At 52.5% G+C, this 14,522-nt stretch overlaps 1 protein-coding gene across 4 annotated transcripts in view; it reads right to left on the minus strand.

Moving 5' to 3' along the window:
- The window catches only part of Crtc1 (CREB regulated transcription coactivator 1), a 52,370-nt gene extending 41,370 nt beyond the window's left edge, over window positions 1-11,000 (minus strand). For 3 of the 4 annotated variants that reach the window (XM_060381924.1, XM_021638064.2, XM_060381923.1), the window contains exon 1: window positions 10,820-11,000. In XM_060381924.1, coding sequence (XP_060237907.1) covers window positions 10,820-10,945 — 126 coding nt within the window. In that variant the 5' untranslated portion in view covers window positions 10,946-11,000. The remainder of the gene's footprint in view (window positions 1-10,819) is intronic. The other variant, XM_021638063.2, reaches the window with a different exon arrangement.
- Window positions 11,001-14,522: the final 3,522 nt, after the last annotated feature.

Genomic DNA, 14,522 nt, shown 5'->3' on the forward strand with positions numbered 1-14,522 from the left:
GCCACCTCACTAGGGTCATTGCTGAAACTGGCCTGCAGCTTCCCAGGGCTTCCGTGAGGGGCAACAGAGCCACAGGGAGATAAAACAAGGTTGAGATGGCCTCATTACCACGGCCCAAAATAGCAAGAATGCCCTGTATTTCAGGACTGCTCAGCTGAGTTATGTAAGAACTCAGGGCTGGGGGGCTGCGACCCCACGGGAACCTCACACTCAGACTTCCACAGACCACGGGCATCTCTGCTCCAAGTCTCACTGGCCTTTGCTCAGAGCACACCCAGGCTCGTAACAGAGGAGGTAGAACAGCATCCACACTGGGCACAGAAGACAGCTCAAGCCACACAGACCAGGACAGAGATGAGAAGAGCTGCCCACACCCCAAGCCCTCTCCTTCAACTCCCAAGACCATGTCAGCCTTGGGCCCCAGCCTGCCATCTTGGCACCTGGCTGTCTACACACCCTTACTGTAGGCCTGCCCTGGCACACCGTCCTACACTGTCACTTCTGTCATGGCCTGCTCCATCGCTGCTGTGTCAACACGGCTCAAGTGCCCTTGCTCACTTTTCTTTTTTAAAAACCACACCACTAGGTTTCTGTTCTATTTAAAATGAAGCCAACTTGCTTAGAACTTCAGCAAATAAAACTGCAGTATGACCCAGCTTTCCATTCCGAGGACAGACCCCAGCGAAAGGGAGAAGGCAGCCAAGCACCTGCTCACAGCGGCAAACAGTAGCAAGAGAAAGCAGAGCCAGGTTCCATCAGCAGTATGCAACTGCGGAGAGACTGGGGTGTAGGAATACTGCTCAGCCCTGAGAAGGGATGAAGCTCTAACACACCACAAGGATGGACCCTGAAAACATGCCAGAATGTCAGAAGCCAGAGAATAGGGCCACACTGTGTGCAATCCCATGGATGCAGAACATCCTTTCACATCTACAGAGTAAGAAAGCTGGTCAGGGGCTGCCATGGGCTAGGAAAGAAGAACCGAAATTACTGCTAATGCAGAAAAGCTCCTTTTAGAGGTCTGGAATGTTCTAGAACCAGGGGTAAGTTATCTTGCACTGCAGGAGAAATGCACTTAATGCCACAGAAGGAGGTTGGAGAAGCTTCATCAAAATTAGTAACCAGGAGCTGCGGGTTACCGTGCAGACATGGCCAAGCCCAAGAACTACACCTCATACAACCAGTCCCAAAAATGGTGCAAAAATGGCATCAAGAAACCCCGGTCACAAAGATAAAAATCTCGTAGGTGTTGAACCCAAGTTCCTGAGGAGCATGCGCTTTGTCAAGAAGCACAACAAAAAAGTCTGAAGAAGATGCAAACAATGCAATGGCAAGAGCATTCGCAGAGACCATCAAGGCCCTTGTGCAGCCTACTGCAGTTAAGCCCAAGATGCCAAAGCTTGGGAAGCGGAGTCGAAGCTATGGGACCAAAGGTTGTAGGCTCTGCCAAAGCCCAAGGTTCAAACCAAGGCAGAGGCTGCATCTCCAGCTAAGGCCCAGGCTCAGGCTCCCAAAGGTGCCCTGGCCCCTGTGAAGGCTTCCTAGGAAAGACAGATGGACTGATGTGACACACCTACCTACACACTATTTACAGGTGACCAGTGTCCTATGCTGGCTTTACCAATAAACCAGAGGCAAGATATAAAACAACACAAAACAAAACAAAAAACAAAGCCACAAAACTAGTAAACAGAAAGATGAGACTGAAACATAACCCTGCCCTGGGGCTGATGGAACCTAGATGCCTATCTGCTACTAGAGTGACTCAGGGGTGGAGCCCCTGCCTAGAACCTCAGTGAGGGGCTGGAGGCGTGGCTCGGGGGTGGCGCCCCTGCCTAGAACCCCAGTGAGATAAGGGTAAGAGAGAAATGAGTCCACAAAGTCCCTCCATATGAGCACCACAGCGCAGGTGCGGCCCACATAAATCATGCACACATACAAATGTGCTCAAATAAAAGAAGAGTGGCAAGGCTGTGGGGCTCTGGAGAACTGCCTAGAGCTCTCATGGAGGAAATAGTGTGTATGCACAGGGTCTCCTCTGCACTCTTCAGCCGCCTCTTTCATTCTTCAGGAGGGCAGGCAGGGAGTAGAGGAGCACACAGCCCCCAGCAGGGGAAGCCAAAGCAAGCCACAGCAGTGGTGGTGCACGGCTGGGTGGACAGGCAAAAGGTAGGAGACAGCTCCCGTCTGAGGAACTAAACAAAGGAAACAGTAGGAGCAAAGAAAGGGCCTGGGGCCACAGGCTAAGTGTGCTGGTGGATGGGCCAGGCCACTCCATGAGCAAGGAGATAGTGGCATTAGCTCTGGACTGAAAGAGGCCACGCCAAGGGAGGCTCACCTGGATGAGACATCACACGACCTCGGCCAGGCCTCTAGCAGGGATGGAATGCAGTAAAACGTGGACAAATGGGAGTTTCCCAGGCATGAACATGCCAGCCAGGGCAAAAAGGATCTGGGGCCCACCTTTTTTGGGGGGATGTATATCTCAGCTCCTCTCACCCACACTGTAATTCCCTCACTCTCCTCATCCAGGCCCTAAAGTGGGCCTTGAGGCTACATCCCAGAGAGTCCTGAAGGCCTTGGAGCCTATTCTCTGTGACAGTAGACTAGGCTTGGTATGGATTGCCCATCCACACAAGATGATGGATGCGTGTCAACATGGCCGACATGCCTGGTGTATCTCATTATGTTTTAAGTATTGCAGACAACTGATTCCCAATCATCCTTTGACTTTCACATGTGTGGATGGCCCCCAGCAAATACACATAGAAAAACCAAAACAACAACAACAAAACCCAAGCTTAAAAAAGTTAAGGACAGCCAGGCACAGTGGTGCACACTTGTAATCCCAGAACTCAGGAGGCAGAGGCAGGCAAATCTCTTAGTTCAAGGCCAGCCTAGTGTACAGAGCAAGTTCCAGGACAGTCAGGGCTACAAAGAAAAAAAAAAACAAACAAACAACAACAACAACAACAAAAAAAAACAACAATCAAACAACCCGTGTAGACCCAACAGGACAGAGTGCTCTACAAACAGCCTTGTGTCACGTAACTACTGACACTGGTACCAAGACACTGAGTGGGAAATCACAGCTTTAAGCAAAGGGAAAATTGCATTTTCACACACAGGAAAAAGAATCTGGACAGCGCTCAGAATCCACACTCAAAAGACCTGAGGCAGAGCTCAAGCCCGTCTCTGTCTTGGAAACCTCAGACCGCTGAGGCAGGCGGCCGGGCCAACACCCAGGAAAGCAGGAACGGTGCAGGTTTGGCAGCCAGTCTTGCATATGATACCAAACTCAAGCAATGAAAGAAAACAAACAAACAAAACCCACTAAGAATTGGACTTTGTCAAAATTACATTCATGCATCAAAAGGTGCCACAGACAGGGTGGCAGGAGGCACATTCCCAGGAAAGGGGAGAGACGTGCGTCCAAGTGCCTCTGACTGGGGTTACCCGCAAAGCCGTGAACTGCGAGGCTGCAGAGCCGCCTCCTGGGCAAGGGCTAGGAAGCAAGGGAAAACCCGATCCTCTCAAACTCTTGGTGTGACGGCGACAGCTGCCACAGCATGATTTAAGCTCTGGACTGCGCTGCTGCAGGCTGGTGGTGACAGTCAGGAGGCTGAGGCAGGAGGATTGCCTGGGCTACAGAGCTGAGACAGGTCTCATGGAGGTGAGTGTCGGGGTGCACATCTCTGACCCCAGCACTTGGGAGTCTGAGGTCAGCTCCGGCCACACTAACCCTGCCCCAAAACAAAACAGAAGAAAGAAAAGCAACAACTCAAGCTCAGTCAGGAGAGCACAGGGCCCTCACCTCTCTGCAAGGAGCACAGCTCTCCTGTTCACCTCCTGCCCCCGCAGAGGGGAAACTGAGGCCCAGATGGGCGTGATCACCTGACTCCTCTACTGGGGTTCAAGGTTTATTTAACGGGCCTGGGGTGGGGGTGGGAGGCTGAGTGGAGAGTTCCCAGGCAGGCACCCCGCCCCCGACAGGACAGTCCCCTGTGCATCTGTCTGATCTGTAACCACTTTGCTGGAACTCACCCCCGTCACCAGGGGCTGTGCATTCAAGGCTCCCACAAGTCACCATACCTGCCTGAACTCACCCTGAGGACAGCCAGGGAGCAGGGTGACCCTGAACTGTGGACCTCCACCATGGGGGACAGGACCTCTCTCATTAGAAAAGCCAGGAAACTGCCCCCCAAAAAACACCCTTTCAAGGCAACCAGAGGCTCCAGGCAGCCTCCTATGGAGGCTAAGCACTGGTGGATACAGGCTGTGGACCTCCTAAATACACTGCACCCCTGCTGAATACACCACACCCTTGCTGAGTGACTGCTGAATATACTGCACACTTGCTGAGTGACTGTTGAATACACTGAACACCTGCTGAGTGCCTGTTGACTACACCGCCTACCTGCTGACTACTCTGCACACCTGATGAGTACCTGCTGAATACATTGCACCTCTACTGAGTGCCTGCTGAATATACTGCCCACCCGCTGAGTGCCTGCCGAGTGCAGCTGTACCTATTAAAGTACAGCCATGCCTGCTGAGTCGGCCTGGCCTTGCTGAATGTATTTTATCTGCATACCCTGCACCTGCCAAGTGTCCCCGAGCAGCATCACAGCCAGCTGCTGCAGGTGCACTGGCGAGGAACTCCTTTCACACCAGTCGGCAGAGGCCATGCAGCTGTGCCTCACTCTCCAAAGAGGGTACACAGTAAACAGAGCAGGAGGCAGCCTACCAAGCCTGCAACCAGCACTGCACACACCCTACACTCTCCTCCCAGGAGACCAGGCTGCCGCACCTCACTTCCTCTCAGCAAATACTAAATGTTGACTCCACCCCTGAGCCACGCCCCCCGCCAGGCTGCCACTCCTGCTTGCTTGCTTTTTTGACATGTGGTCTGACCATACAACCCATAATTGGCTTTAATTTTTCTTCTGTTTATTTACTTGTTTTGTAGGTATGGGAAGGGGTATGTGCACTCTACTGTATGTGTGTGAACGAGATAGAGAGAAAGAAGGGAGAGAGAGAACAGTTGTTTCTTTCCTTCTGCCATGTGCTGGCTACATTTATGTCAACTGATATGAACTACAATCATTTTGGAAAAGGGACCACAACTGAGAAAATGCTCCCCCATATGGACCTGTGTACATTTTCCTCACTGTGGGAGGGGCCATCTCTGGGCTGGTGGTCCTGGTTCTATAAGAAAGCAGGCTGAAAAGCCAGTAAGCAGCATCAGTCCATGGCCTCTGCACCAGCTCCTGCTCCAGGTTCCTGCCCCTACTTTCCTGCCCCGGCTGCCCTCAGTGATGGAGAGGGCCTGAGAGTGTTAAGCTGGCATAACCCCTGCCCTTCTCAGGCTGCTTTTGGTGTGGTGTTCTATCACAGCAGAAACCCTAAGACACAGCATGTGGGTCCCAGAATCCAACTCACTGGAGTCAGCAGCATTTCCCACTGCAGTGCCTCATCTCGTACTGCTATTAAATCCTGGGCTCTAAGTGGGGTGCTGGTGGTGCACACCTGTAATCCCAGCACTCTGGGAGGCAGAGGCAGATGGATCTCTGTGAGTTCAAGACCAGCCTGATCTATAAAGTGAGTCCAGGACAACCAAGGCTACACAGAGAAACCCCGTCTCAAAAACAAAAACAATATAAAACAACCCCCCCCCAAAAAAAGCATCGTGGCATCTAGTGCTGGAGAGACGTCACAGTGGGTAAGAGCACTTTCTGCTCTTACAGAGGACCCACATGGAGGTTACAACCATCTGTCACTCCAGTTCAGGGGATCCGATGCCCTCTTCTGACCTCCTCAGGAACCAAGCATTCGCATGGTGCACATACATAAATGTAGGCAAACACCCACACACATAAAATGAAATAAATGAAAAATAAGTAAGCAAATATTTTTTTCAAATAACCAAGGGAGGCAAGAGGCAGGTGGATTTCTGAGCCCAAGGTCAGACTGGTCTACTGAGCAAGTTCTTATGGCACCCAGGGCTACACAGAGAACCTTAACAAAAACAAACAAACAAACAAAAAGCATAGTGGCTTGGAAACAGCGCTTGCTGGGTGAGCACAAGGACCTGTCTGAGTTTGAATCCCCAGCACCCACAGAAATATCTGGGCATGGTCAAACATTCCTGTAACCCCAGGACTTCAAGAAGGGCAGACACAAGATGGCTGGGGCTTGCTGCCCAGCAGCCCAGTTCCAGGACCAACAAAAGACGTGGGGTAAATACAGTGAGACAGTGAGTGATGGAACAGTGCAGCTGATGTCCTGCTCTGCCACGTCCACACATAACAGGTGCACGCCAAACACACACCACACAAAACAAACACCCGTGGAAGCTGTGGAGTCGGATTATGCATGACCCTATCACAAGGTTCTCAGGCTGTTTGTTTGTTTTGACACAGTTGTGAATTTAGAGGATAGCTGTCCACCAGATCCTGGGGGACCCCGTGCCTGATGGACACCCAAGCAAGCATTCTTCTGTCTATTCCTTGCATGTGTTCTCTCCAAGGAAACCTCTGCCCCTGTCCCCTCTGACCTCTGTTTTCACGTGACTGGATCTCCTCAGTCCTATGTCCTGTGGTGTCTGATCTTCTTTATTTTATTTAGGGCTTTTTTTTTCTGGTGTTTTGTTTTTAGTTTTGAGAAAGGATCTCATGTAGCTGAGGCTGCCCTTGAATTCCTGCCCCTTCCCCCTTAGACTCCTGAATGCTAGATGAAGTGCTCGAGCCATGCCCAGCCACGTCCTGTGTTAAGAAGTTGCCGTAACCTCAGCAGATCCCATCTACAGAGTCCTTTTGCCAACAAAGGTCTCGCTGCCAGGTCCTGGGCCTGAGCATGGACAGATGGTTTTCACACGGTTCCAGCTGCTATGGGGGTGCCACCCACACCCTGGAGCAGCTTCTAGAGAGAGGAAAAGTGATGAGGGTGGCTCCCCTATCCTCTTGACAGCAGCTTGGGATTTTTTTCTATGCAGAGATCCCAGATGGCAGCAGTCAGCCCTGGTAGCCAGCAGCACAAAGGAAAGTGCCATAGGGCCAACTAGATGGGCTCAGCGGGTATGAAGGTGATTGCTGCCAAGCTCAATGACCTGAGTTCAATCGCTGGGGTGCACATGAGAGAAGGCAAGAACCAATTACACCAAGCTGTCCTCTGCACATGTGCTGTGGCACACATATGCTTGTGGGTGCACACACATACGGTCTTAGCAGGCAGGGCTAACCTGCACTACTGATCCTGTGGAGAGAGACCCTTGCTGTGTGGCTCAGCTTTCCGAGCATCTGGGACAGCACACAGGTGCCACCATGCCTAGCCAAGTAAGCACAATCTGTGGCCCAGCTCCCGTGGCCTAAGGCACTTAGTACCCGTCACTCCAGGAACCCAGTGTCCCAAGGCAATGGCCAGCAAGTGACACACACACCACTTCCACCCCAACCCCATCTGCGTTCCTTCTGCATCAAGAAAGTTCTGCAGAGAAAAGGCTCTAGCTACCCCTTGCCCAGGCGACCCGCCCACTAATCTGCACACCACACACGGCCACTCGGCCCCAACAGTCTCCAATGGCCTCGCCATCTTCCTAGGGCAGAGGGGTTAGAACATGTGCCACTGACACCAGTTCCCAAGGGGCTGAGAGGTGAGGACCCCATGTGACTAGCACAGTACAGAGACTGACCCAGCAGCACCAGCCCGTCGCTGCTGCCCTGCAGAGGACGGAGCAGCAGAGGGGCAGGTACAGCTGGTGGACCCGGGTATCTGACACCTGGCAAGGTGGATCAGCAGGTGAAGGCGCTTGCTGCCAAGCCAGAGGAGCCAGCCATCTAAGGGACCCTGGGATCGTCTGACTTCACAGGCATAACTCTCAAAATGAATTAAAATGTAGTCATTTTTCAAAAAATCTTAAATAGGTCAATTTTGTCATGTTTTTTCTTTTGTGTGTGTGTGGAAGTACATGTGTGTATACACACATGTGTAGAGACCACAGGCCAAGCTCAGGCCGCAGCACAGTCTCTTCACCTTGTCTGTTTATTGAGACAGGGTTACTCTGTGTAGTCCTGGCTGTCCTGGCCTTACTCTGTAGACCAGGCTGGTCTCAAACTCACAGAGCTCGGCCTGCCTCTGCCTCCCCAGTGCTAGGATTAAAGGCTTGCGCCATCACCACCCCCCATGCCTAGCCAATTTTAATTTCTAAATCACAGGCAGTGTGTGTGCCTGCATATGCCTGCATGTGACCAAGGAGGCTGAATTGCTTTGGAGCTACAGACATAGACAGTTGGGAACTGTCTGACCTGCATAATGGGAAATGGACCCAAGCCCTCTGGAAGAACAGCCAGTGCTCTCACCACGGAGCCATCCTCCAGCCCAGGGTTTCACTGGGCCTGGGGCCTGCTGATGTGGTTAGACAGGCTGTCTGTCGTGCAGGCGGGCAGAAACCCTTCTTTTGGGAGTGCTGGGGATCAAAATGCAGTCCCCAGGCTTGTTTAATGGGCCTTCACCTTACTATATCATGTCTTCAGCACCTCCTTTGTTCTTGTCTTTCTTTCTTTTTTTGAGATTTGCCTTGCTTTTATAGCCTAAGCTACCTTTAAAGGCCTCAAATGCAGCGAAGCTCCCACCCCAACCTTCAGATCGCTGAGCACAGGCTACCATACCCACCTGCTAGACATATTCTGAACTCAGGCTACTCGTGGGGCATCACACATGTGGGGTCAGAGGACAAGTTCCAGGAGTCAGTTCTCTCCTTCTACCAAATGGGTCTAGGGACTGAACTCAGGCCCTCGGCTTGGCGGAAAGAGCCTGTAACCAGCGTGCTATATCACCAACCAAGGAATGAGTGTGGCTAATGCTACCAGAATGACTTTGAGAACTCAGTACTGAGCATGGAGGCCAACACCAGAAAGCCACAGGGCCCACCTGCAATCCCTGAACAGGCCTGGGGAGGGAATCGACCCGGGGTTGCTGCAGGAAACAGGGTCCTCTGGGGCAATGAAACTGCTCTGGAAGACAGTGGAGTGGCCACACGACTCAACAAATAAACTAGAAGCCAGTGAGTGCCAGCTGTCACACAGAGCACACACGCCAACTACATTCCAGCCAACCAAGCTGTAAATCCTTTGAGGATAGGCACAGTGGCACTCACCTGTCCTCCCAGTGCTCAGGAAGGGGAGGCAGGAGCATCAGGACTTCATTCAAAGTCATCCTCAGTGAGTTCAAGGCTAGCCTGTGCTACAACAGACCTCGCCTCAGTAATGTTTTCCACAATCATTCATTCCTAGTATTGTGAAGAAACCAGACTTCTATTAAAAATGCTAGCCACTGAACTCTTTGTTCTGGTTACAGTGCAAACATTTGATACCAACTATGTGTAGACACCTACTATGTGCTGGAAAAGAGAAGCAGCCTCAGCTGCCCTGGCCTGTGAGCAACACAGGGGTGACATACGTTTTGTTGTTGTTGTGTTGGTTTTTGAGACAGGGTTTCTCTATGTAACCCTGGCTATCCCAGAACTTGCTCAGTAGACCAGGCTGGCTTCAAACTCACAGAAATCCACCTGCCTCTGCCTCCCAGGTGCCAGGACTTTTCACTTGCTTATTCATTTGCCGGCCATGCCTTTCTCTATGTGCTGAGGGAGAACATGGATCCCCTCTTGAGCACATTGGGAAGGGGGTCTGGCTGAAAGTGTGAAAACAAGCACATCTGAACACACATTCTCATCTTTAATGCCGCATCTCAGAGAAAAGCAACTGGTTATCAAATCACCTGATTGGTTCTGCCTAGCCTAAGTGCCCTGGCAGGTCACATGGGAAGCAGGAAGTGAGATTCCGAGCTCAGGAACGTGAGGGTGCACAGAACATGCCACACAGCATCACCTCCTGGACCCTTGAGGAACACTGACACCACACACTTGACATGTAAGGCTCAGGGCCAGGCCTACTGCCCTGTGGCCGGGGACCCAGAAGACCAGCTTGCCAAATGGCCAGCCACCTGAGGCAGTCAACCCTCTACCCACAGAGGGAAGGTAGCTGCTCCCTGTCATGAAGGAAGGAGGCTGCAGGGGAAGCGAGCAACTGTCTCCAGGCTGATCCCACACTTCCGAAGACCCCATGGAGGGCCACTCAGCTATCCACGGCGAGTAACCTCTGCTTTGTGACAGAATTAGGCAGACCCAAGGAGCGCACAGATGACAATGACATGCCTCCTCCTCAGGTAGCAAAGAAGGAGTGACAACTGTGCTCTCAGATAACAATAAGGAGACCCCTCTCCTTTAGGTCGCAGTTAAGAGTGACAACTGTCCGCTCAAGGAGCAAAAAGGGTGACAACAATCCCCTCAGGTAGCAACAATGGGGCCACTTGTCCCCACAGGTAGCATGAAGGGAACAACTGTCTCTGCAGGTGGCAATGATGGGGCCACCTATCCCCACAGGTAGCAATGAAGGGTGACACCTGCCCCCTCAGGTAGCAATGAAGGGTGACACCGGCCCCCTCAGGTAGCAATGATAGAGTTGTAGGTCCCCCAAAGTAGCAATGCTGGGGTCCTTGTCCCATCAGGTAGCAATCAGGGGGGTGACACGTGTCCATTCTGATAGCTATGATGAGGGCGCACGTCCCTTCAGGTAACAATGGTAGATGACACTGTCCCCTCAGGTAGCTGCAATGGGACCACCTGCCCAGTCCAAAGAGCAATCTCGAGAGCAGCCGCTCCGCACCCGCTGGCAGCGTGGGGACACCTGCGGCGGCCGCAGCCCCGCCCCCGCGTCTCTCCCTCCTCCTCTCCCTCCTCCCCTCCCCTCCCCCGCGCTCTCACCCGCGCGGCACGCGTCAGGCTCAGGTCCTTCATGACCTCCTCGAAGGCCGCCGTCTCCTCCGCCTGCTTCTGGTTGTGCAGAGCGATCTTCTCGCTAAATTTCCGCGGATTGTTCGAAGTCGCCATCTTCTCGCCGCCGCCTCCTCCTCCTCCTCCTCCTCCTCCTCCACCTCCTTGCCCCCCCCACTCGCGGGTACCACCGCGCAGGCGCTGGCCGGGCCCACGGCCGGAGAGCAATGCGCAGGCGCAAGCGCAGTCCCGTGCATGGCGCAGGCGCACCGGAGCGGCGCAAGGCGTGGGGGTGAAGACGCATGCGCGCGCGCCTGGGCAGCGCGTTAGAAACCCGGGAGGGGTGTGGCTACGCAGGCGCGCTAAGGCGCGCGCGGCCCGCCAGACAGCAGCCGCGTGGTAGTGTTCTGCCCCTACCACGAGGGATTTGAGGACACGGCAGCCTGGTGCCTGCATTCACTAGACTCCAACATTCACTGGGGATTTATGAAGCGCCTGCTGTAGACCAGGGCACAGGCGTGAACAAGCAGTCATAGTCCCTGGGGTACTGGGGTACCTAGCCGGGTAGGGAAGCAGACCGCACGCCAGGAAATGACCAAGCGAGCGAGAGGCCAGAGGTGCAGGTCCTGGGCAGAGCCTGGCTCGGCACCCAGAAGATGGGCTTCAGTGTCCAGCAACACATACACAGACACACACAATTATCACAAGTTTCAGTTAGGGAAAAAATGTGCTGCGCCTTCTAAGAACGATGGTGCTAGGCTTGATGGCGTAGCATGCAATCCTTAGCTGCAGAGTGAGTTCAAAGCCAGCCTGCGACCCGGAAACTGAGTCTAAAAAATATAAAAAGCAGGTGCTGGAGAGGTGGCTCAGATGTTAAGGGCTCCTGCTAACCTCGTGAAGAGCCTGACTGCGAGCCCAGCTCATTCTTGCAACTCCGGGTCTAGTCCATCCAACGCCCTCTTCTGGCCTCAGCAAGAACACATGTACACATATGCGCTCCGTGCACACACAGCATGTGCACAGATGCATAAGTAAATTTTTTAAACTTAAAAATATTAGAAGAGCTAAAGAGATGGTTCCGTGGGTAAGAGCATTTGCTGTGGAAGCATGAGGACCAGAGTTCAAATCTCTGCCACACATAAAAGCTGGTCAGGGCGATGTAGGCATGTGACCTCCATGACAGGGAAGTGGAGACAGGAGCTGGCCAGTCATTGTAGCTGAAAGATGAGCTCCAAGTTCAGTGAGAGAGGCCCTGCCTCAAAGGAATACGTAGAGAGAAATGGAAAAAGATAGCTGGCAGCCTGTCTGTCAGATACAGATGCATGCATTCACTTGCATACACACACTCATGAACACAGACACACACTCATATACACACACTCACACATTCACTCTTGCAGTGCTGAAAATGACTGTGTGAATCACAGACCCACAGAGGGAAAAGGAGCCTTGAGGTGGCAAGATCTTGAGGTCCCGGGTCCAGCTGTGCCTGAAGCTGGGACCCAGGCCTTGTCAGCTACAGGAGACTACTGCCTCTCCACTTTGCTTAGTTCCGTCTTTCCCGCCCAGCACTGCCTGAGATCCCAACTTCTGTCCAGCAGAGGAGAGACGGGACACACTCCTGTCTGCCAGCTAGTTCTCACTATTGTCCAAAAGTCAGAAGGCACAGCCACACCCACAGCTACCAGGAACAGATTAAATACGGAGGCAATGGCTAGAACTGGACTCCGGGATTTCGGCTGCCTTCCCTCATGGTTTCAGAAGGCTTTAGTGAAATTAATGTGTAGTGATTAGACACCAGCTGTCTGTGCTAATTCCTCAGACCTGAAGGGAGCCCATCAGAGCCACAGGCAAATGGAGGAGACACAGGCTGGGAGGCAGCAGGGAAAGGCATGTCACAGCTAGGGACCGTGTTCACCATTTACCCTACAGCCCTGCCTGTAATCTGATCGTTCCAACTCCAGGGTGCTGGAACAGCCAGTCTGCTTATTGGGCAGTGGCCTACCATGACCTAAGCTCTTTTCCTGATCCACTAACACTCTGCCCCAGGCCTGTTGAGGGCGATATGGAAAGAATCATGCCCAGGGGTCCCTTTCCCTTAATTCTTCACACCTGTCATTCCAGTACTGGGGAAACTGAGGTAGAAGGATGGAAAATTCCAAGGCAGAGACTGAAGAGATGGCTCAGCAGACAGTGTGGTGGTTTGAATAAGAATGTCCCTCATAGGCTCATATATTTGTATGCTTAGTCAACCATGGCACTATTTAAGAAGGACTGGAAGATTTGGCCTTGTTGGAGCAAGTGTACCGCTGAGGGTGGGCTTTGCAGTTTCAGAAGCTAAAGCCAGGCCCAGCGGCTTTCCCTCTCTGCCTGCATATCTTGATGTGGAGCTCTCCACTCCTCCAGCACCCTGCCTGCCTCCACGCTTCCCACCATGACAATAGTGGACTGAGCCTCTGAACTGTAAGCCAGCCCCAGTTAAATGTTTCCCTCTGTAAGAGCTGCCCCGGTCATGCCGTCTCTTCACAGCAATAGGACAGTGACTGGGTTCCATTCCCAGCACCCACACAGCAGCTCACAGCCATCTGTAGTTCCAGTTCTTGGGAATCCAATGCCTTCTTCTGACCTCCATGTGCATTACACTCACAATGGCGGACAGAAATAAATAAATTCTATCTACCTGTATTTTAATAAAATAAACAAGAGCTGGGAAACTGACTGCGGGGTAAGCAGGCTTGCTGTGGGAGCATTAGGACTGAGTTTGGATCCTCGCCTGCATGTAAAAAGAGTGGGCATGCTGTAATCTCAGCACTGGAGAGCAGAGACAGGTGATCCTGGGAGATGGCTGGCCAGTGAGCCTGACTAAATGGTGAAAGACTGTCTCAAGGGAATAAGGGTGAGAGGGATGGTGGAATAGCCCAAGTGTCCTGCCCTGGTGTCTGGATGTTCACAAGTAGACAAAAATACTTCTGTAAATGCAACACAGACACACACTCACACACAGAGAGACACATACACTCACAGAGACACACTCACACACAGACTTACGTCGTCATCATCATCATCATCAATGTACTAATGACAGCACAGTAAGCTGACCTGTCCTGTGAGACCAGGGCATATGGATGCTGACCTTAAAGCCCATCCATAGACCCTCAGGATCTCAGCGAGGGAGGGCACTTCTGTCTGCCAATACACTACGTGCTACAAGTAGCAGCAGGAAAACAGAAGGTTTGCTGAGTGACTTTCTGCCTGGGAACTCCCAATCACCCCTCAAAACCTGCCACAAAAGCTCCCTCTTGCAGAAGTCCCTTTCTGATGCTCAAGTAGAAGTGAGTGTGTTCTGCACAGCGGCCTGCCCTGGGTCACTCTCTGGGGGTTGTGGGGGGACATTACTGTGCACACCCTAGAAACCACTTGCCCAAGCCTCTTGGACCTCGTTGTATGTGTGATGTGTGTATGTGTTTGTGGGGGTGTGCACATGGACAGGTCAGAAATAGGCATGGGTGCCTTCCTCAGTCACCAGAGTGTGTGTGTGTGTGTGTGTGTGTGTGCATGCACATCTATTTAGATGCCAGAGGGCCACTGTGAGAGTCAGCTCTTTTGTTCTACCATGGCTGGCCTGGGGATTGAACTCAGGCTGCAAGTGCCTTTACTGCTGTGCCATCTCTAGCCCCTTTATCGTATTGGAAGT

This window comes from Meriones unguiculatus, chromosome 4 (genome assembly GCF_030254825.1).
Source record: "Meriones unguiculatus strain TT.TT164.6M chromosome 4, Bangor_MerUng_6.1, whole genome shotgun sequence".
Lineage (NCBI taxonomy): Eukaryota > Metazoa > Chordata > Mammalia > Rodentia > Muridae > Meriones > Meriones unguiculatus.